Genomic DNA, 23,308 nt, shown 5'->3' on the forward strand with positions numbered 1-23,308 from the left:
CCAAAGCGCAGTTGACAATATTCCGCTAAAAGCAATCGCACAAAACGCATTCTATCAGCACAAAATCCACGCTCGCTGCCGCTTTCCTCCCCTGTATTCCGGTGGGGGGGGGGGGGGGAATCGGCCAAACAGCAATAAAACCCCGGCGATTCCCACGGAATTCAAATGATCGAAATTCAATACTTTCTCGAAATGGCCGGCTGGCCCTCCGGAGCCACCCTGCTGGCCACCGCTAACGCTTGATTGAGATATTCATCGTGCCCGGGAGCCACGAGCCACGGCCTTTAGTGCTGCTTGTGCTGCTGCCGATGATGATGATGATGATGATGCTCCGAATGCCGAGCTTTTCTGTCGTCGATCGTTCGCTGATCGAGATGCTTTGGTTCGTTATCAAATGTGGCCACCGTAGGGACCCTCCAGGGGAAGATAGGGGAATGGAAAAAGTGGTAAAGAAGCGATCCAAAAGGGTAACCAGCGGCAACCCTGCCCGGGAATGTTCGTCGGTTATCGTCTTCTGATAATCTTCTTCGCGGTTGTTTGCTCTCCGGCTTGCTGATTCCTTCCCCCCTCCCCGAGGGAGTTGAGCTCCCTGTTTTCGATCCCCCCCTCCCACGAAACCTTCTCCGATTTTCTGCTCCAAAAAGTCCACTCAAAACGCGCGTTCATCGGCGCCGAACGGGACGGGAAGCCCCATCGTTCCATCGGTTACCAAACGGCTTTGCCCGAGGAGATCGATCCGTTGGACAATGGACGCGGTTCCCCCTTGGGGGGCCAAAGGGAGCAAAATTCCCTCTGGTGGAAAAAGGAAGAGGAGGACATAAAATCACAGATGTAAACAAACTGGGCAACAGGGCAACTGCGACAACAATGCAAACCGTTTGTTCCACACAAAAATCCCACAACGGCGTCAGCAGGAACGCGCAGGATATGGCGGATTCCGATGACCGCCAAGTCTATGTTTGGGCGCGAGAGTTGTTTGAACATCCAGCAGCAGCAGCAGCAGCAGCAGCAGCACTCCGGGGGTTCGGTTATCGTTTAAAGAGCAAGATTGCGTCGATTGGAACTGGGGTTTCCGTTTTCGATTACATTTTTTTCCATTTTTTGAATTACAAACAACGTGCAGCGACCAATTTCGATTTGAACGCGATTTGATGTCTTATCTTACGGCATCAGAATGGCCCTGGAAATGAGGGAATCATTACGGATTCCAATTCGAAGCATTTGTAGCGGGGCCCCCGGGGGGGGTTTGGATTGGATTGGATAATCAATTGTCGGATTGTATTAACGATCGTTTTGGGACGAAAATGACGGAAAGCCAGGCTGCTTGCCTGTCCATAATTTACATATTATCGAACCTCCAGCTCCAGGGGACCTCCAGGCGTCCCATTCCGATCGTTGGAGCACGTGGTTTGACCGCAGGGCCCTCCCGCTGTACGATGGAGACATGGCGACGGTAAGCAGATCAGGCAGCAGCTGAAAGTACAATTAGATCAACACAACTAACAAATCAGCTGCTGCCGCCGGTGGCCCTTGGGCGATGACACTCACTCGCACTGTCGTCGTTACTGACCGGAAGTGACGATAAGTCGGCCAGCCTAAGGCACGGAGCACCACAACACAGAAGGTTTCGCCTTCCATCCTGGCGCTCTCCCAAGGGGTGAAGCGAACGCCACTGGTCCGTGGAGTTGGTAGAGCAATTGCATAATTGGCTGCCTATGAACCGGACAGAGAGAGAGAGAGAGAGAGAGAGAGAGAGCGAGCTGGTGTCTCAATCGGGATCGAATCGGACTCCGGGGCCCCGTTGACAGCTGGCCGCTTCCGTTCGTTCCCGTGGTCTACCTTTAACCTAATCACGTCATCACGACCGCACGGCGTTGATCACGGCTAGGGAGCCACGGGGCCATCATGTTACCATTTTATGGTTCGCGCGCCACTTCGGAAGCATCCTCCCTTTGCCCCAACAACCCCTTTGCTTCCCGTCGCTGGTCCATTTCGTGCGCGTCACGACCATAATCGCATTAATAGCCGTTAAATGGTGCCCAATTATGTAGATTGGATGCCGAAAGGGATTGATATCGGTGGCCGCAACGCACTTTGCGCCCTATCTTGCGCCTTGTTTTTCGGGTCCTCACCAGCAACTGAAGGAAGGGGATGCTGTAAGTTGCATCCCTCCTGATGGGATGGGAGTAGACAACGGAACGTTTCACGTGCAGCAACAGTCGTCGGACGTGTATCACATTTTGGGATGAATGATGAAACCGATTCCGTTTGGTTGTTGCTCCTCCAGCATACAACACGTTGTTTGTTCACCATTTTCTCGATGGCTTGGGCACAAACCGTTGTTTGGAAGCGCGTTTCTTCCATATGAAAGGAAAAAAAGTGGTATGTGAAGGGAAAAAAGGCACGTAATGAATAAAAAAACAATTTTCTGTAAACCACCAGCCAGCAGAGAAGATTTGGTGGGCCAGGTGCAGCACTACGTGCCGCACAGCTGCCATACATCATCGCATCCAGCGCAAAATTGAGCGAAGAGACACATTGGCATCGTAACATAGTGTCTAATTTAATCAAATCAAATTAATGTTGCCTGTCGTGATCATTGTGCATCGTAACATGAGGACAAACCTTAGCCACTCGAGCATGCATCAAGAAACAAACATTTTAAAACCAAAATAAAAAAGTAACCACGTCACCGATGGACTGAAGCGAATGGTGTGGCTTATCGCCGTCACCCTTTGCCACCCTCTTCATTATGCAAGCTCGTGGGGAGCTCGTGGCATCGGCAGTGATAATACATTCGGCAGTGATAATACCTCGAAATTGCTCTCTCTCTCTCTGTCTCGTTTGTCTCTGCAAATGTGTTTGGTGGCCACTCTACAGATGCTGCATATATGCGTCTACCCTTTCGGTTTCACATTCCCGTTCACAGTGAACGCTCATCTATTATCATTTTCCGACTGTTTATCAAGCATACTGCTGCTGCTGCTGCTACTGCTGCCGCTGCTTCTCGATGGAAAACATTTATTTTCCAAACAATCAAGAGAAAATGGGCATTAAGTGGCAGCCGCACGCAACGTTCATGTTCGATCCGCGATCGCGCTCTAGTGGTGCTGCTGCTGCTGGCGGTGTACTCAGTTCTCTACATTTCATTTCCATCGTCTACGGGTTGGTGTGCGAGCCAACGGTCGGCGGAGATGCATCATCGCGGAAGTGATCCATTCGGAAGGCATTTTGATAACGTAACAAACGAATAACGCTCGCACCCATCTGGCCTCCAGTGTGGACTTTTCCTCGTGCTCGCTCGCACACTCAAACAAACTCATTAATGCGTCGCGAGCAAGGAAAAGCGTGGAAAGGCGCTTGTTTCGGATGCATAATTTGTTGGTGGAGCTAGTTTTATGAGCAGAAAGTGACAGTAAAAATGACGCCGCCCTGAAACAAAAAAAAGAAGAAACATTCCACACTCGGCCACCGGGCTCATTTGGTAGCTAGTGATGCTGCTACTGTGGCCACCGATTGGGTAACGGCGGGGCTTTTTCCAATGTTTTCGCAGGAAGTCACCGAAACACATGATTTCGATGCGAACGACGCCTTTCGATGGCGCTGGCCTGGTACGCTCGTTACGCAATTCTGGTTTGTCGGTTGGAAGCTCCCATTCCCGTCCCGTGGGCCCGGTCGATGGGTCTGCCGGATGGTACATGTAAACGAGACCCAATTAACCCCCTCGTGCGTTCGTTCGCCCGCGCGCTCGCGGCTGCACCAGCTTCGATCGATAATCATAACCAGGGCGGCATTGGTAAAAACCGAATTTTTAATCATTCCCAGTGTGCGGTCACCACGTACATGAAACCCGGGTTGTGCCGCGAGCTGGCCAGCATATTCCTTGAGTGCGTTCGTGCGTCGTCGACCGATAACCTTTGAAGCCCGGACGCACGGCTGGGTCAATTAGAAAACTAAATATTTTCTCACTGATAACAGCGGATCACAGTCGTCGCAATGGCGGCAGCGCAACGGGCCGAGCGGTCAGGGAACAATGAATGGCGATTGACGGTGAGTGCACGGGTAGTTAGGAGGGAGAGAGCAGCATAAACGGGTGGTTATTATCAATCCGGTGTGAGGCGACAAACATGATTTTATTGGAATCGTTGGGGCTTCTTCTGCTCCATCGTACGTCGATACGTCTCGGTACCAAGTGTTGTACCATCTGTAATTTGTGAAACTGCTAAGGGCAGCGTGATTTACTGCGCTGATAATGATAGATGGCTCTAGCTAGCGATCGGCCGGCGTAGTAAACTCGTGATAGAGCGGTGATGTCGGTTGTTTATCTATTATTCCTTTAAATTTTTCATAAATTTACATGGATGTTAGTAGTTTTTGCGGATATTATGAGTTTTCGGCGTAACATACAAATAACGGACCACTGAAAATCTCACTAAAAATATCGAAAACCTCTTATTTAGGCTTTCAACTAGCACGCTGTAACGATATTTTTTTTAATTCTGCTACAATAGCTACGACTTTTTTGGGACAAATTCCATTTCAACATCAGTCAACTGCATTTCCAATCGTATGTTAATTTATGAATAAATTATGACACCATTTCAATATTGTGTTTAGAATGAATCCTCGCAATTTATATGATTCTTACTGTATGCTTCTTTTGTTGTATTTTCCCAATCTTCTTTCACAACTTCTATGCTCTTTCTTTTCAAAACATGGTCGATCACAAATCAATTCGTGAATCGTAACTTCGTAACCGGTTCTTTATTGCTTTCACAATCACGTACAACGCGTAGAACGCAAAATCTACACTTCAACGCTTCAATCTTATGCGTCAAGGCCATTTTGAAGAGTCAGCTTAAATTGAAACTGCCAACGTTGCTTCTGATGTTCTGAAAAGGCAAATCTCTGTCTAGACTATTCTTTGCAGGGACCAAAAGCCTTAAAGAGTCCCCTTGACCCTGATCGTAACAAAAGGGAATTCCCACGATACGCTGAATATTATCTTTCATTAATGCGGGGATCCCTTTCTGAGAAGGGTATTCTAACCACAAGACAAACATATGCCGGGATCCCAAAAAACCCACAAAATTTTACGCCGATTGGTACAGCCGTTGCGGAAGGTCTATGGAAGGGCCATAGAGGCGACCATGAATTCATTTCTACATGCTTCGTTGCTTGCCACTATTTGTAGCACGGTGACATGTGCTGATTACTTTTATAATAGGATAAAATTCGATCTCAATATTGCTAATACGAAATGGAGATAAAAATCCAGATATGAGCTATTGTGATCGCAGGCAATGCAATCAGCACAATTTCTTATCAAATGTCATCGGGAGCGGATTGCAAATGGAATGATGAAATCCGTAAATCCAATCCCATGTGAGCGTACAATTCAATCAAGGCCCGCACTCTAAGAAGTATATTTTGAAAAAATAAAAATACCAGAAGATGATAGAAAGTGCAGAATGACGGGCATTCGCATAGTTTATGGGCTTCCTCAGAAGCAACCGCAATGCAACAGATACATGTATTTGCATCCAAAGGCACTGACATAAAAAATAACCACCGCTTCGATAAGTTGATTAGAAATCCGCTCACAATTGCAGCGACTCGACTGGTTATCATGTCGGGGCCGAGGGTCATTTCCTTTGCGCAACTTGGTTCGTTCACCAAGGTTACCATCACAAAGCGCCTACTGGAAACTACTAGAAACATATTTCTATTTCTTTTCTCCGAGTGCTTACATCAAACGCTCCATCCGCTCACGGCTGCGTCATAGTATGAACTGATTAGAATGGCACTATCACTCTGTCCTCCTCGTGGATCACTCATCACCCACAGTGTCGTGTGTTTGATACGAAGGGAGCGATTTTAGAAGTCGATTCTGACGCCAAAGCAACAGCTTCTGGATTACACTGAAGCAGTAACAATAGTTCTCAGATGTCTCGACAAAAACTCACTAACTCGTGAGGGCGCCTGGAGTGCGTCATCTCTGTACCAAGCACTGCATGTAGCCAGAACGGCGTTCGTTGTAACATAATTGTGATAAATCGGAGAGAATGTTCTCCTCCCAGAAGCCACCAGCAACCATCGAGCAGCGAGAAGTGCGTACCGAAGCGAGCCAATCAAGACCGCGCCATTTTATTTCCCTGTCATAAATTTCGCCTCCTCCCATCTCGTCCCCCAACCCCTAAAGCGATGGCGTAATTTGATAACACAGTTTTGCAAATTAATTTAATTCCTCGACAGCCGACGGTGTGCACCAACCAACGCAGCAGCAGCTCTAACCCATTGCTCTAATCCAATTTGTCAGTCCGACACCACTAGCACGGGCCGACACGGACGCCAGTCGTTAGCATCGAACATGTCCATGCCCTCCGGATAGTTCTCCACCTTCTTCTCGTTCCTTCTCCAGCTGGCTGGCGATACTAATGGCCCCAAAACAGCGTGTGCCTGCAGCGAACCCGTTAAGATGACGATGAATTCCCCGCTGCAAACCGCAGTTTTGCGTGTGACAATGCGGGAACCGGGCAGTGGGACGCGAACTGTGGCCACGTAGATGCCACGATGGTAGGCCGCGAGACGCCGCGCGCAACAACATTCGTTGCATATTGATTCTGATGGATATTCCGCCAACGGCAACCACGTGGCTCGTGCCATCGTATCGCCGCAAAGATTATGTTCAAATTGTTGTCATACTTTCAAATTGTTTTGGCATGCCTGCAATGTGCCGATCGTAGCCGAGGTGCCCCGGGGGCAATACGGGCCGTGATCGATTGAAGAGTCTTCGAAGGCGTGCTGTGATGCTTACCGAAGGGGCATGGCTGGCTCTTTATCGTTTCAGCTGCTGTTTGGGTTTGCTGTTGACGCAAGTTGAAAAGATGACATCGCGAGATTATCACGCGATTACCAGTTCCGGAAGTCGCTATCTCCGGGGCTGGCCAGTGTTCACTCTCGTCATTCGCTCTTCGTGAAGTCGACGCTGACGATTTAATGCTAACGTCAAATCGATAAACGAGGTTTCTCCGGAGTGGCTTTTTGAGGAAAACATAAGCTAAAAGCATTACATCTTGTAAACTGCTACGACTTTCAGTCGTTTAAAATGGGAAAACTTAAGAAAAATTCTCGTAAGCTACAGTTCCCGATGGTTTGACCTAGCTTTTGACACCAAAGCAGTGAAATCCGTTTTTCGACCGACATCCCGGCCATACCATCGATCACATCACAGCTCACGCCAACGAAATCGTTCATCATCTCCAGCAACCCGCGCAATTACGCCAGTCTGGCACATTCAGGAGACTACCTTCGGTCGATTTTCTTCACACTTCGCGGCCACACCATGTGAAACAAGCCATTCTTGACAGGAATAGAAAGCCTGGCAAGAAAGCGCACCCTTTTTGGATCCATCCAAGCTACAGAACGGTACCGTTCCGTTTGGTCAGGCGTTTGGTTCCGCATAACCTCGAAAAACCTGTATCTCACACCTTCGACACCGTGAGCATCGGTCGATTACCGATTATCGATCTTCACCTTTCGATTCGCCGGATGCTTCTCGACGTTCGACAGATTTGATCTAGCGCACATCGCTCGGTCGCGGTTCATCAAATCGCTGGTCGTCTAAAGGATTCATCAGACAGGTCGGGTTGGTCGGTTGAGGTCATGAACTATTCCACGTTTTATTTTCCGCTAACGGGGTGCGCATCACACAGAAAGGGTGGGGAACGTACACTTTCCATCGATCATCTTCTTTTCCGAAACAACGGTCCGTGATTAAATGGAGGCCCATGAAACTCTGTCGATCGATCACGGTCAGTCTAGGGTAGGACGGTAGCATGGAGCTTTGGTGCTTTATTTATCAAATCTTTGGTGGAGAGCGGCAGCACGAGAGATCGGGATCACTGAAACGAGAAGCTATTTAAAAGGGAGGAGGGAGATTCATATTGGGGTGGGTCGATTTAAAGAGCCGTTCGAGGACAAGAGACAGATAAAACAATGATGGACAATGTGCAAATAAGTCCGTTTAAATCATATGGTTTATCATATTTTTGTTGGGATGGTATTCAATTGATTTACTGGAATCATCGGTATCCACAATATTTCAAATTCTTATTTTTTTTAAATTGCTTTGTAGCGCTCATTGTATTGTTCCTTTTAAGCTTTACTATTACAGTTCCTATTAACTACTTTTATTCCTAGTATTAAAAGTAATAATACTATTTACTTCCGTAGTAATACTATTTCAAATATGGTTTATCATAAAGCAATCCAAATAAGAATCAAAGAGCAAAGAATAACAGCAAAGATACGTGTGGTGACGTTGGATGTTGGAAAAAATTGTAAATGGTAAATGTAGTAAATCATGTGGTAAATCATGATTCTATATACTAAACTATTCAATCAAATATTAAATTATTTTCCACAATACCTAAACATTTGGTTCCATACAGCGCATTTGATATATCGAACACTATGGGCATTCCTAGTGTTCGAAGCTAAATGGGATAAACCCAATGGGAATTTTCTATTTTCCGAATCATTAAATCCATTCATCCACCATTTGATATCAAATATTTATTCTGAGCAGCAATTTATTCTTCAATCACCATTAAAAATGATCCGAAATGGCCAAACAATTACAAATTGACCAATAAATAATTGCACGAGGACAATTGTTCGAATTGCAGCGTGCAGACACTAACCGGATGATCTATGATTAGGTTAACCATTTTGAACCATTTTTTTGTGGAAAATGATGGCACAATGAACAGGGCGCAATGAACAGTGCCCAATTTAATCCATGCACTTTCGAAAAGCCCACTCGAAGGCCCACAATCGAATAGCAATGTTCCGGAGCAGTAAAAGTGGTCCAACAACAAAAAAAACCCTGCCCCACCAAATTATGCCAAACTCGGTGCAAAAACATTATTTGCATTTACGGTACGGTGCACGCGGTGGTGTCCGTCGGATCTATGAATGCACTAGAGGTGGTGGTGCAATGGGAAAGCAATTCTTTGGAAACAATTAAAGGCAAACAACGATCCCCGCTTTTGACAATGCATCGATTGAGGAAGCAACAAAAAAAGCGAGGACGTTGAAGTTTAGCTCTTGTAACAGACGAGTAACACGCGGCACGAGGGTCATTGGAATGCAAATTTAATTGAGTTCTAGATTGCATCCCTGTGGAATCCACCGTTCCACTCGCCCAATGGGATAAAATCAATTGGAATCAATTTAAAAATGCGCCCAACGAGCGAGAAAGCATCCTTCAGCACAGCACTTGGCCACCGAGCGGACACTCTTTCTTCCTTTAAAAAAAGAGAGGTCCTGCAACACGGCACGGATGCTTGCGATGTGCATCGGAGCGTCGAATTGGGCCGAGCAAACCATCAATCTAAAAATACAATTTCCCGGAAATGCAACGATAGATACGCCGTTCGGTCACCTAGCGGGCGTGCGTTTTTCTGGACAAAAAGTCAATTGCCCGAGGTAGTTCAGGAGAGTCAGGACGATCGATCCTTCATCAGGAACCGGTATGCCATCGAGTGATCCACGAACCTGCCCGTGGACTAGATTGGCCTTGATGCAGAACGGTGAAGCGATAGTATATTGCTCCAGTCCACGTGGCCCGATTGATGGAACTCATTTCCGTTTGCTTTCGGGAATGGAAACCTTTTGCTCCAGTACAGACCTCTCCTCTCCGTGACGGCAGATGACGATTGTCAGATCAATTCCAGTGACAGCATATTCCACGTCGCCATCACCATCTGACGTGCTTGCCTGAGTCGCGTTTGATATTGGGTGACGGGTGGAATTGATTCCAGTGAGCTTTTCATTCTGATCCAAACTCTGTCACTAACCACCCCACAGATCTACCTCCGCGAAGCGCTGTACGAGCTTGCGGAAGTCATGCCATTCCACCGGGCCACCTGTAGAACGTTTAACTAGAGCGCTGCGGCCGGAAGTGTCTGTGGCGACAGCAGCCGTGGCACGTACTGCAAAACCACTCGCACTGGGATAGTGGAAAATTCAAGATGAAAAACGATTCTGTGGGTTACGTAAAATTATGTTTTTCCCCCCTGACAGCAACTAGAACGATCACGATTAAACGTTGGAATGACATTCGCTCAACCATCACACGGCCATCGATAGGACGATCACGATTGTCGATCTAGCCGCAGCATCCTCACGCAGAACGGTACAAAGCGGAAACCGTCATCTAAAACCGACGGAGAATTCGTAGAAAAAAATGTCCTGAAGGGTGAACCGGATACCGGTACGTGCCCTACGCGACTCCGAGCGATGATAGGAAATGCCAAATAGTCGTGCGGTTCACCTGAGACATCGGACAGAACCAGAGCAGATAATTATCAGTTGACAGTCGCCGGTATGGCGATCACTGGCGCGCCGGCGAGAACGGAACCGAACGGAACTTGCTCTGGTGGACACAGACCAACCAACCGTGTGTATCGAGAGCATCAAACGACCGGACATAGCGAGACGATACGTGCTGCACGACGACGACGCCGACGATGATGATGATGATGCAGCGGACATTGAAACCGCTCATCGAGTGAAAACCTTTAATTACATAGAACGCGGTTCCATTTGCCGTCCCGTGCTGTGTCGCTTTTGTGCACCTGCCGTGAGCGATAACATAAAGTAACGAGAGGGAACAAGGGTACTATAACTACTAGCTGGCCAGCGTCATGCTCTGAAAATCAAAAAGCCAAAAGTCGTCCTCGGAAATGGCTACAGCACAATAACTTTCTCTCAAAACGGGCGACAGTATTGTACATTCGCTCATTTGTAATATTAATATTTCCGTACATCATATTTTTGCCATTTTTCATTTAGATCATCCCCGGATTCCCGACATCGTTTCTACCATCGTCTTTTCTTGAGCTAAAGAGGTTTTGTAATTCACAACAACTATTCAATCGAAGTACCAGGTGTATGCATATGAATCCGCTTTTTTTTGCGAGAAAAAGCCATTATTCTGGGAAAATGGAGAAAAAATAATTCTTCAAAGTAATGGCAATTGTATGCTACACATTTTAACCATCTCTCAGGTAATTTATGGATGGCAAACCAATGAAAAATCACAATCTGTTGTATTGAACCAATCACCCATCCCCTTAACCTGATAGAGCCAGGTCTGGTGAGTAAGCTGCATGTGGTAATTTTTTCTAATTCAGGCTATATACCGTGTCCTTGACTGCTATTCCGCGGTGTGGCGGAGAATTTTCATGGAGAAAAATTGGTCAATTCGATTCTTTTTAACAGATGCCTAATGATCAACATAGAATGACTTAGCATCTCCATTTGACGGAGATACAGTCAGTTGAACACCGAGGGCGGTTTCATATCCATACCACCTGGTAGGCCGCGCTTCTCTTCTGTCATGTATTGGATAAAGCTTTATTTTCTCAGTTTACAAACTGTTCCCCACTTTGTTTTACTCCGAATTTATGCAACTCCCTCCTCTAGCAACCAAGGTGAATTAAGATTTTTTTGTGAATATTTAATAACAGTTTCTTGCAGGGAATCCAACTTACGACGTTTGAAACAGCAGCAACGCACGCTTCCAGCTCAGCTACAGTACACTCCTCAGCTACTCTAGTCGTGATTCGTAGTCCTCAAGCTCAAACTTTATGCCCTGCACCGATTGTACCATTCCTCGCCACCCACTTTATGCTTCCTCACACGCCACCCACAAATGGTAATGGCAAATTGCGGCAAATGTAAAGCATCTGCGTTGTCGTCGTCGTGTCGTTGAAGCACCAGCAAGGCAGCACCAAAGTAAACACGGCCGATTAATGAGTGTTCGCAGTTGTCGGCTAAATGGTTTCGAGCTTTCGAAGTTACCACCGGAAAGAACGGGTTGCGTGCGCCCCTCGCGTCATCACGCCCATCATACCTTTCCCTCCGGGCACGGGCAGCAAACTGGGGATGTGCGTTCCAATCATCGAACCGACCGCACCGACCAACAACATGCTTTCCAAAAAATACACATCATCTTTATAGAAGTGCACCCGGTCTTGTGGCTCCCCTCTTTCTCTCTCTCTCTCTCTCTCTCTCTCTCTCTCTCTCTCCGGTATCGGCCAACGGCACTGCGGCGAATGGGCAATGAAATTTGATTGGCAGAAAAACAAAAAAAAAACATTTACACCCCATCCCCGGGTCTGACCACATCATGCAGCTTCGCGGAGCCGCTCCCCTCTGTCGGTACTGGAATGGGCAATCTGGAGCACGCGGTGAAGCACACGATGATGGTCGTCACTCACCAAGCCGAAACCAAACAGAAACGTAACTAATAGTACGCCAGTGGGTATTTCAGAAAGAGGTTTAGGAAGATGAAACAGTGCTCCCCGGGGGTCGGTTAGGGGCAACATAACATGATGCCCTACCTCTGGAGTGGAGAAATGCCACGCCATGCCACTTAATGGGCACGTGCTGCTGGACGAGACGTGGCGTGCGCCTGATGCGTGTTGGGGTTGGGCCTCGCTGACATAATAATTTGTCCCGCGTCATCTCCATAATTGGGTCAGCGGTGGTTGTCCGGTGGCTGGTGGTGCTGACATGGTAGCGTCTCGTCGACGTTCATCACCACGGCGGATGGCGGAAATCAATACCCATGGGTGCCGGTAGCCACTATATTTGATTTACAAATACGTAAGTAACTGTAAAACCAATTGCATCATTCAATCGTCATCAATCGGCGCAGGTCTTGGCGAACGGGTTTCCGGATTTCCTATCAGTGATGTGTGTGCGGTTATGTGGTAGTTCTTAGAGCACGGTTGCACAATGAACGGGATTAAAAACCAAATTTCATGAAGCAACCAGCTTTCATTTGTTCTTTAGCTGGTTTATTGTTATCTCCCATTTTCGTAGCTTCAGCAAGGATGTTACAATAGTGTGTAATTTATTTAGGATTTTATTTCATAACCTATTTTCTCAAAGAACTGTATGGACTGCCATTACGAATGTTGTAAGTAAATAAAAATTTAAATTTGAATTCATAAAACAAACGAAGGTATGCACACATAGAACATTGTCGGTAAATTTCCCAAATACGATCGATAACAATTCCGATGTTACAACAACAACGCGCCAAACCATCCGGCGAAATATGTGACCGAAAATAAATCAAAAACAAATCAGCAAGAAATACACAAGTCCGCTCCGGTTGTACGGTTCATCGAACCACCGAATCCTGGAATCCACCCAACTCAGGGGAACCGAGAACATCAATTTTAAAACAGTGAGCCAATGGCCAAACACGGCCAAGAAATACAATCCCAAGTGGCACAGGGCAATCGCAACAAAGCACCGTGTGTGCCCCAGCCCCCGGTACGCACTCGTAGGGCAATGAATGGGAAACCAATGCAATTGGTTTTGCAATATTAAGCAACTCCAACTCCGCCCGATGGTGTCCTGTTCCGCGTTACCTTGCATGACGTTACTGGCCCTACTAATGGCATCGGGGATGCACGGTTCCAATTGTTTGGACGGATCGAAACAGGAGTGAACAGACCGACTGGTGCGGGGATCAATTTTCCTGGTCATTGTTGCCCCCGATGACGATTCTGTTCTCATAGTGGAGAATAAATTCGAGAGGACGTTCTGCGTGAAACGTGTTCACGATTATGTCTGATAGAACACAAGGCAACGTGGCAAGGATATTGCTTTGGAGGATGCTTTTATTAAATGCTTGATACGAGACATAATTGCTTGGCGTATTTTAGTAAACGCTTACGATGAGATCCTTTATTCATGTGACTTTTCTACAAGCGGATGTTGGAACGCATGATAATTATGATTTATTAGTTCTCTAACATTACTAGACGTGCATGCATATTTATTATCCAGCAAAAGATTTTGTTTTTTAGCACAAAATCTGCAACAATGTTACTGCTCTTCTTGCTTGCCTTACTTACTTGTCTTATATTGTCACTCCTCCATATGTATTTCTCGTCAGCCGATGCCAATAACCTGATCCTGTGAAGCATCTTGCGCTTCATTATATCGGCCCCTCGGCCATCTCTTGCTCGGTCAGTTCGAGCGGAAGTGGATATCGAAGAATTTTAAATTAATTTTCATTCTTCCCTTCGCGCCAACGAGCCGCGAGCTGTGGCGAAAGCAAAAAAGGGCAAAGAAAAGAAGCTGTTGCTGTTGCCGTTGCTGCTGGCGAGGCCAGCCGATTGGCGACACTAGCCGATCCAGCCGATCCGTTCCGTTAACGGGGTGGCTGCGTTTGCTGTTGCCCGTCAAAACGGGTCATAGCTTCCGGCCTTGCAAAGCTCATCTTTCTACCTCCGCTCGCGCTCACCGGGGCTCCCGAGCGCGATTTACCGGAGGGAATAAGCCAATGGCGACGACCCAAATATTGGCACGCATTCGATCGCAAATCACGCGTGTTGCTAGGGAATTTGGAAACCCCCGGGGGGCCGCCCGAGAGACTGTGGGATTTAGCCTTTTGTGAGAAAGCGGAAGAGGCAGCAGATTCGAAGGCCAATCCGGTACAGTTACCGTTTCGTGAAGGTTACCCATGCGTGTGCCCTGCTATCGGAGGAGAAAGGTATTGGATGATTGGTAATATCCTCGGATAAAGCTAAATGTGGCCCTGGCCCTGGAGCTGCGGTCCAAATGCGGGAACCGGGAAGACGCTTCGAGTCATTCGATCTTGGGAAAGGCAGGGTGATTCGTAATCAGTTCATCGGAATTCCTGACCTCCAGAACGATCGATAAATGGAACATTCAAAACCGCATGCACAATGTGATATCTCTTTCCTGTTATGCTTTGTAGATGGTGAAAGGAAATAAGATTCCTTTTTAGCCGGTATTTCAGAAATAAATTTTAATATGCATTGCACCTTAAGAAGAACATCTTAGCTATACGTTATAGGTTAAATGTATCATTAATTATTTAATAAAACACGAAATGAGCAAGCAAATTTTAAACGATACTTGAAAGCAGAAGTATACGCCAAGTAGCAAAACAATGCTCCACACCATTCCCTGACAGCGCATCAACTCCTTGATTAAATGGTTTGCTCCAAGGAATTTGCGGCAGAGAACAGTTGGTTTGCTGGCGCTCCACAGCTGTGATCAGAGCTCCCTTTCTTTGCGTTGATGACTCAGTTCCGTATGGAACCGAGTCGAAACAAAAATTTTACTTTAGACTCATTAGAGTATCCCTCTCCACGGAAATCTTTAGTAAAAGGCGAAAGATTTATTCGACAACTGAAGAGAGATCAGAGTGCCTTCCGAACGATTCGACCGCTCTACCCCATCCGGCGGCTACATGCAGCAATTGCGATGCATAAAGCGCTCGTTTTCCGAGAATAGAATAGATTCTGTGCCAATACCAGCTGCTGCCGCTGCTGCCAGAACACGAACGGGAGCTGGCAAGGTAGACAATGGGAGCGCGAAAGAGAGACAGACAAGGCGTCGTTCGTCTCGCGAATCCGAACCCATTTGCCTGTCGCAGACCGACAAGAAGGGCAGAAACGGCGAGGATCGAGAATAGCAAACGAAAGGGTAGCATTGCGGATGTACATTTGTAATCCTTTGGCAAACTATTTATCCTTCCCGGCAAGACCCCAAACTTTACACATCAATTCCGAGAGAAAACGCTTGTCAAGGCTTTTCAACGATAGCGACGATCGGTTACGTGCACATACTAGCTTTGGAAGTAAAAAAGGAAACCGGCTTAAATTGGTCGTTAGCTGTTCCTGTTTCATTGCAATTGGGATTCTTTTTTGCCAAAATACGAATGGCCGGGAATCGACAAAAAAGCGAAAGGGGATAGCGAGGCACGGCAAACCGTTCCTTCTTATTACGCGAATGCAAGTACGGAGGACCAAGCGTCGAAGGACATACCAACACTGTCTGCCTGTCTGTCTGTACCAGACAAGGCACGGGATGAAAATTGTCTTTCGGCTTCGGGCGAGGAGTAGTATCGGAATGGGATTACGAACGATGGTTTTGAGTTCACTTAACAAGGAGCACATTAGAAGCGATATTAGACCGCCGCACGCTACATTTGGGTTTAGTGCAGTGCAATGAGCTTGCTTCGAAGCTTTATGTGTTGGAAGAAGTAAGTGAAATTCGGTGACAATAACAATTGATTAACGTGGAATTGGAACGTTCAATGAGTTTAATTTGAAGTAAGTTTTCTTCTAGTATTTTATGAACTTGCTTTTTTTAAATAGCCTAAGTTTGAGGCTATTTAAAAAAAAAGATATTTTATATTTTCACTTTAATCAGAAAATTTAAGAATTTGTATCTGTGTTTATATCTATGTTTTAACCGTGAATTCCTTTTCTCTGTTGCACTCATAATCCTTTAGAGATAGTTTCAAACAACATTTAAAAAAGGTCACAACACACTTTGCGACGTTTATTTAATAACTAAGAAAATACGAAAGAAACTAAGAGCAAATGCAAAATACAAAATATTGATATTAAATATTGATAAATATTGATTACAACTCATCAGCCAAGCCATTCTACCTAAAATGAGCGTTAAAGGAAGGAATATCTTAAAATAAATGTTAGATGCTTTTCTAGTTGGCCTATCATCCTCCGCTGGCTAGTTATTTTTAAACAGAATAAGTAAAATAGTATTCTCTTTTTACTGATCAAAATCAAATTCTACCATTACGATTACCATTATCTACGATCGAGACAGAAAAGACGTCGTGAATGTTGATTTACCATTTCATTCATTTTCTTTTCCTAAATTTGAAGTTATCAACCTTTGTAATGGTAAATTGTTGATTAGTAAGATGATGTGTTGTGAGCCGTAAAACTATCGCTTGATAGCTTGTACTCAGCCAAAGGGGGGGTAGGGAATTTACCGTATTTATCATACGGTGTCAAACAAGGTGATCCCCCAATACGATGGTAACCACCGTGATCCCCTAGGAACCCCCGATAAGAAAACCATACAGCTACCAGCACACCAGAGTCCCCTGCGACAATTCAACGCACCAGAACATCGACAACACCTCGCACCCCAAAGCAAAGCCTATCCGCTAGTTCGTGTTACTCGCACACAAAGTGATAAAGAATTTTAATGGCGATCATAAAACATGCTACTTCCCCATGGCCCTATGCGTCGCAACGGGAAGAGGGCTAGACAAACGGGAAACCAATTCTCCAACCCAATGGGGCACTAGTCCAACAGTCGTCGTCGTCGTCGTCGTCGTCGTCGTCGTCGTCGTCGTCGTCGGATTCGAACAGGGAAGCAACCGTGACCAAAGTGAAAGGTATTGGTTCGCGATCTCTGCTCACCTAGAAATTGCATAATTCAATCGGGGACAGGAAAGAAAAACAAGCCCTCAGCCCAAGCGATCCGACGAAGGGAAGGAAATGAAGTGATAGAAACGTCAGCAATCGACCGTCCATGGAGCTCCGAATGTGGCCGAATCGATCCAACTGGGATCCGTTGGCCAAGGCCACGCTCGTAGCTAATGGAACGTCGCAGCGTCGTCGTCGTCGTTGTCGTGGTCATTGGTTTCGTCTTCACCGGCGTGGCGGCGAGAGAAAGCGATCAGCCATGTCCGGTAGTTAGCCCGGGCGACGGTTGTCAACGACTGTCCATTGCGATGCCGTCGGCCCTCCGTTGATTTTCGGGAAGCGCCAACGTCCCTGAACGGCACATCTGAACGGATGAGAAGTGGACCATAAAATCCATGGTGGCGTCGCCAATATCTTTCCCGCGCGTTTGGTGTCACGCGGATAATTCCGAATCTCGGTCAAAGCCGACCGGCCAGGCCTGGCTGCCCGTTGGTCAGTCTGCTCGCAGGAAGGAAGTAAGATCGATGGAACGATGCGGTTCGACGTCACTGTCCAGCTAGTGACACGGGTTTGATTATGGGCGCGCTAGGAGGAAATGAAGCGCCTCCTAATCGCAATAATATCCGATTGGCCTAGATGGGGCGGCCACTCCGAAACTTATCGCACCGTATCGCGTCCAGTCTCAGTGGTTTCATGACAATATTTGGGTAACCGTATTTTGGAAGCCGCGGTACCAATCGATGCCAATCGCGCTGATCAATTAACGTCGGTGCCCTTTGTACTTGATGATCAGTTTGGATTAATAAAGGGTGACCAACTAGGCCACAAAGTGGCCGATACTTTGATAGATTGAGATTAGTTGCGGTGGAACCGACTCTAGTTAATGCGGCCATTCTTTTTTTCATCTGTAACTATTTTAAAATTTCTTTAAAGTTTATCATACAAACTTATTAGGACTGTACATGAAATCGAGACGAGTTTATGAAATCTATTAAATAACGAAGCTTTTCATGGTGTAAAAAAACACTGTAAAATGTGCAATGAATAAACAGACTTAACAAAACTAAGTAAATAATGGTACAGAATGATAAAGTAAGAAACCCTAAACCGTTAACATCAAATTACTCTCATTGTATTAATGCGTGAGTTTCTGTTTCGTAGCTCCTTAATCGAACGTTCAAAAGAGAGTTATTACATAAAATATTTACGTATGAGTTTACTGCATTGCAAAATGAATATTAAGCTAATTACAATTGAAATTCATTTGAAAAGATACATCTTAACACAACAACGCATGTCTCGGAGAGACAACACTACAATTTAATCTGCAGAATCTCGCCTTTATGGATTTCGATAACTTAACGATGAATACAAGGCACTTTAATCAAAACATACAATTTCATAAGTTGCGACATAAGTCGCAGGCACTCACCAAGGTGCGCTACAGCCACTGGCAATTCCCCAAACCTACCTGGCTGTGTTAACCTTATCGTTCCAAGAATATTTGATGACATAAAACCATCTCCACAATACCTCTCGACAACAAAACATCGGGCCCAGTTCGCCACTGCTTGGACTGCATTCCGATCGAATGTGGGTTTTACCCGTCCTTCCTTTCGATTTACCGACCACGGGACACATCAATACTGCGAGCCACGTACGACCACGTGCGGTCGATCGGTGTAATCCGGTTAACATTGCCCCATTGAGTCCTTTGTGCAGGCTGCGGTAGCTCGCGAATGCCAATCTCAATGACACACGTAGTAGGCACGCGGGCACGTTAACCTCCACCGAGCAAGGGTGAAGTCACCGTGGAGTTTTCGGAATAATTAACGCCGTGACGCCTCTGGACGCCGATGGATCTGCGCCACTTGATGCACCTTGTGCCGCGTCCCCCCCTGCTACCGCCTGCTGGACACCTGCTGCCCCGAGGGGACGGTGAAGCAGAAGATGCGAGAGGATGGCAACCGAAGCCGTACACGCTCGCGACAATCACGACCGGTCGGGCTCTGGCAAATGACGCCACAAACCGGACACGAGACTTGACCGACAGACCGCCCTTGGCGAGGTGGGAGAAACTGGTCCAACGAACACATGGTGCGCACGTATACTATGGCCGCGCACCTGGCGTCATGTGCACATATGTGCGATGAATGGAAGGCTGATTTTATGAATGAATGAAGAAAGCCCATTCAAGCGGCGGCACCGTAGGACGACGTGTCCACCTTGTCCGCCGACCACGCACGATGATGATGACAACGGACCGTGGCCCCGTGTAATTTGACTCCAATGCCCACCCGCTAATCGACAGCTGGCCAACTGGCTGCGAGTGCCCCCGGCCCGGGGTTACAGACAGCTTTCGGTTAATTGTGGTGCCTTCGTCCGGCTGGACGACACCGTTCGCGACCGGATGTTTCCGGTCAGTCAGTGTGAGCCCCACACTTTCACAGCCGGCGAATTGCATTTACGCGAGTGCATTGTGCACACCCGGCGATCAAGCGAAGGCGTTCAACGGGGTGGGGGTTGATTAACTGAACTGAAGGTGGCCACAGGCGAACGTAGAACGACATGTGCACATGATGTTTACGAACAATTACCTTTCTCGAGACCGTACAAATTGGACATATTGTCGAGACTAACTACGGAATTTCGTTGAAAGGTCTACAATCTACGTTTATTATTCTTAAAAAGATTGAACAAAACACGTTTTTGAGAAACAAAAATTGCGCCAAAATCGATTTCGACGAAACAAATGGTGCGTGTCTCGGCTATGATTGTGTGTCGGCTACAGAAGGTGACCAGAAACGCGTTCAAATCGCAAAATTTAAAGTATTTTAAGTAACCCTTTAACTAAAACCACTTTTTCCACTAACAAAGCATTTGGTAGTATGAAAATGTGGTCAAGCCACACACATGGATTTTATTGTGAACCGTGACAAAGTGTAAAATGCACATTCATTGGAGTAAATTGAGATCCGCCGGGAAACAGTCGTCCTCGAAGTTGCCCGCCGACGGCTCATCCAGACCATCGTTCGATTCGCTGGATGGATTGTTGTTGAACATTTCGCTCGGTAGCTCCCCTTCCGGCACGACTTCGGGCACCATCTTCCGGGACTGCAGGTGTCTTTCTATCTCCTCCTTGGTCAACTGCTTCTCGGTGGAAGCACTATCCGCATGATTTGGCTTCAAGATGTCGGGAATGAACGGAGTGTCGAGCAACTCGGACGGTGGTTTATGTAGCTGAGGCATTTCGGTTTGATTCCCGGCACTCTCCGCACTCGCCACCGCGTAACTCTGCTGCGGTGTCCCTTGGTGTGACGGTCCCTGCTGCCCCTGCGATTGCTTTCGGGGTCCTTTCTTATTGGTACGCTTGGTCTGTACCACAGTCGACGACCGGGAGAGGTTAGCATCGGATCGGCGTTTCTTCGTCACCGGCTCTATCCGCAACGAGTCCTCCGATGAATCCGTCGTCTCGTTATCGGAGGACGATAGATCGGGCCGCTCGTAGCACAGCAGACGATCCAGAAGGAATGATCGATCGCGAGTCACTTTCAACAGCCGCCTTTGATTGCTGCGCAGATTGTTTTGGAAGTAAACGTTCTCCTGCAAGTAACCGGAAATCATCAGAACCGCACCACACCGCTCCAAAGGTTACGTTTACTTACGTAGAGCAGGATTTTGAGTTTCTTCTTCAAATCGGTGTACAGGGCCTTGTAGTCGACATCGCGCTTGCCGGAGCCCTCGTCGTCGCTGTCGTCCTCGGTGCTATCGTTGTCGAGATCCGGTTCCGCGTTGAACGAGTCCATCTCACCTTGCTGTCGCGCTTGCATGCCTCTGCAGTACCACCCTTCGAGCATTATGCAATTAAACCGCCGCAAAAATTGCAATTTTCACAGCCCTTTTTCTGCAAAACGCGCCCAAGTTTTTGTTGTTATTCGAAATTCGAAGCCAAAATTCCAAACAACAAACGTCACATGAATCGTTTATTTCATCTGGTCCAAGGATTCAGATCCTGCTGAATCGACCTCGAAAAACTTTAGCCAGGGATACACGAAGCGTAAACTTTAGCGTAAACTCAGAGTGTAATGCCAAAAAGTTTACATTTGCCGTGAACACGGTGTAAAAAAGATTATATGTCCGCGGAGCATAAATCTTAGCGTAAACGCTGTTTGCAATCGATTTGCCTCGCTATATTTCCTATTTGTGGTTTGCATTAATAGTGAGTGATCATTACTAGCGTTTGTAATATTTTTCATCGGAAAAAAGATCCTATTTTTCTCACAAAAGTCGATAAAAGTTCAGTGTAATTCGGATTACACGTCTCAACCCGGTCATGTAAACATGTACAAGTGTAAATTAATTTTATATTTACGGTAGAGTTTACGCTTCGTGTATACCCGGCTTGACTGACTCCGTTTTTTGCATCGATTCGGAGCGATTCTGGAAGTTTGTGTGTTCGCTATCAGCCTATTTTTCCTTTTTATCAGCCTATATTTCCTCCAGGACCACAAATTGAGGTGTGCAGCTCATCGTGGAGTTTAGGCGTGGATCGTAAACGAGGAGTGGCAAGGTAGGGCGACTCCGACTCGCTTTGGCACGACTTGATGTTACCGAAATCGGCCAGGATGCCAGCGATCAAAGATAGCCACATCGTGAAGATTGCGGTCAAGTTTGTGGACGATACGCCGCAGATGTACCCGCAGTTGATCGAGTTCGACCAACGGCAACCACTGAGCGCGATTATCCAGAATCTGTGCAGTTCGTGGGGCATCCCGGACGCCGAGAGCTACGCGCTCCAGTTCGACGGCATCAACTACGTGACGGAGAAGAACCGCAATGAGGTGAAGAACGGGACGGTGCTGAAGCTGCGCTTTTCACCGTCGAAAACAACGAACGACATTCTGGAGAAGCTGAACGGCGATAGCAACGAGGAGAAGATACGTGTGCTGCAAACGTTGCAGGTGCTAAGCGAGGACAATACGTTCGCGCTCGAGTTCATCAAGGAGCAGGGCCTCAGTCTGATCATCACGCTGATTGAAGATCCGGCCTGCGTGGAGAACATTCTGCAGTATGCGCTGTGCTCGTTCGTGTGCCTCATGGAGCACGGTACGATCTCGTGGGACATTCTGCAACCCTCGTTCATCATGCGCAACGTAGCGTTAATCAACGGGTCTACAAACGAGGACATCCAGCAGGCGGCGTTGGCCATCCTGGAGAACATTGTCCAGAACAGCAATAAGTGTGCGCTGGTTGAGAAGGAGATCACGCTCGAGACGCTGCTCAAGCTGCTACGGCAATCTCGGCAGCATGTGCAGCAGAACACGATCGCGCTACTGAACGCACTGTTTATCAAGGCGGACGAGAGCAAGCGACGGATGCTGGCGACAACACTGAGCTCGAAGCAGTATCGGAGTGTGATTAACAGTGTGATCACGCCCACAATGGGTGCCGAGATGGCGCACCAGCTGTACGTGCTGCAGACCCTTACGCTGGGTCTGCTCGAGCAGCGCATGAAGACACCGATGGATGCCCAGGACCAGGATGCTCAGGAAAAGATCAAGGAGCTTCGTCGGATAGCATTCGAAGCGGATGGCATCGATCCGATACCGGATGTGACCGCGCGTCGCCATCATCACTCCGGTGCCCACTCGGGTCACTACAAGAAACTCGGATTCAAGTGTGACGTAAATCCGGCGCAAGACTTTTTGGAAACACCTCCCGGTACGCTGGCGCTCGATTGTATGATCTACTTTGCTCGCAACTACACCCAAAGCTACACGAAGGTGGTGCACGAGAACAGTTGCCGGGCGGATGAGCACGAGTGTCCGTTCGGGCGGACGAGCATCGAGCTGGTGAAGGTGCTGTGTGAAATCTTTCGCATCGGTGAATCGCCCTCGGAACAGGGCCAGGAGTTTTACCCGATGTTCTTCACCCATGACCATCCGTTCGAAGAGTTCTTTTGCCTCTGCATCGTGGTGCTGAATCGCACCTGGAAGGAT

General features: G+C 47.2%; 2 protein-coding genes and 1 non-coding gene across 3 annotated transcripts in view; 1 reads left to right on the forward strand and 2 right to left on the reverse strand.

Annotated features, from left to right (window-relative positions):
• Positions 1-15,143: 15,143 nt before the first annotated feature.
• LOC126573672 (U5 spliceosomal RNA) lies at positions 15,144-15,269 on the reverse strand. Its single transcript, XR_007608156.1, has one exon. It is a non-coding gene; the product is annotated as a U5 spliceosomal RNA (small nuclear RNA).
• Positions 15,270-20,169: 4,900 nt separating this feature from the next.
• On the reverse strand, positions 20,170-21,241 carry LOC126570660 (uncharacterized). The gene is made up of 2 exons (XM_050228594.1): positions 20,975-21,241; positions 20,170-20,912 (listed from the first exon to the last, which is right to left on the reverse strand). Exons 1-2 carry the CDS (start codon positions 21,164-21,166, stop codon positions 20,265-20,267), a joined length of 840 nt encoding a protein of 279 aa, XP_050084551.1. The 5' UTR covers positions 21,167-21,241; the 3' UTR covers positions 20,170-20,264.
• A 506-nt stretch (positions 21,242-21,747) lies between these two features.
• The window catches only part of LOC126570611 (engulfment and cell motility protein 1), a 2,980-nt gene continuing 1,419 nt past the window's right edge, over positions 21,748-23,308 (forward strand). The window contains exon 1 of the mRNA XM_050228521.1: positions 21,748-23,308. This exon is cut by the window's right edge and continues 1,419 nt beyond it. Within this exon, the coding sequence (XP_050084478.1) occupies positions 21,914-23,308 (1,395 nt within the window). The 5' untranslated portion in view covers positions 21,748-21,913.

The sequence above is a fragment of the Anopheles aquasalis genome, chromosome 2 (genome assembly GCF_943734665.1).
Source record: "Anopheles aquasalis chromosome 2, idAnoAquaMG_Q_19, whole genome shotgun sequence".
In the NCBI taxonomy this organism is placed as follows: Eukaryota; Metazoa; Arthropoda; class Insecta; order Diptera; family Culicidae; genus Anopheles; species Anopheles aquasalis.

Coding starts and splice junctions, on each gene's coding strand:
- LOC126570660 (XM_050228594.1), bottom strand. CDS start 21,166: ATGCTCGAAGGGTGGTACTGCAGAGGCATGCAAGCGCGACAGCAAGGT. Junction 20,913..20,974: donor AACTCAAAATCCTGCTCTAC/GTAAGTAAACGT, acceptor GGTTACTTGCAG/GAGAACGTTTACTTCCAAAA.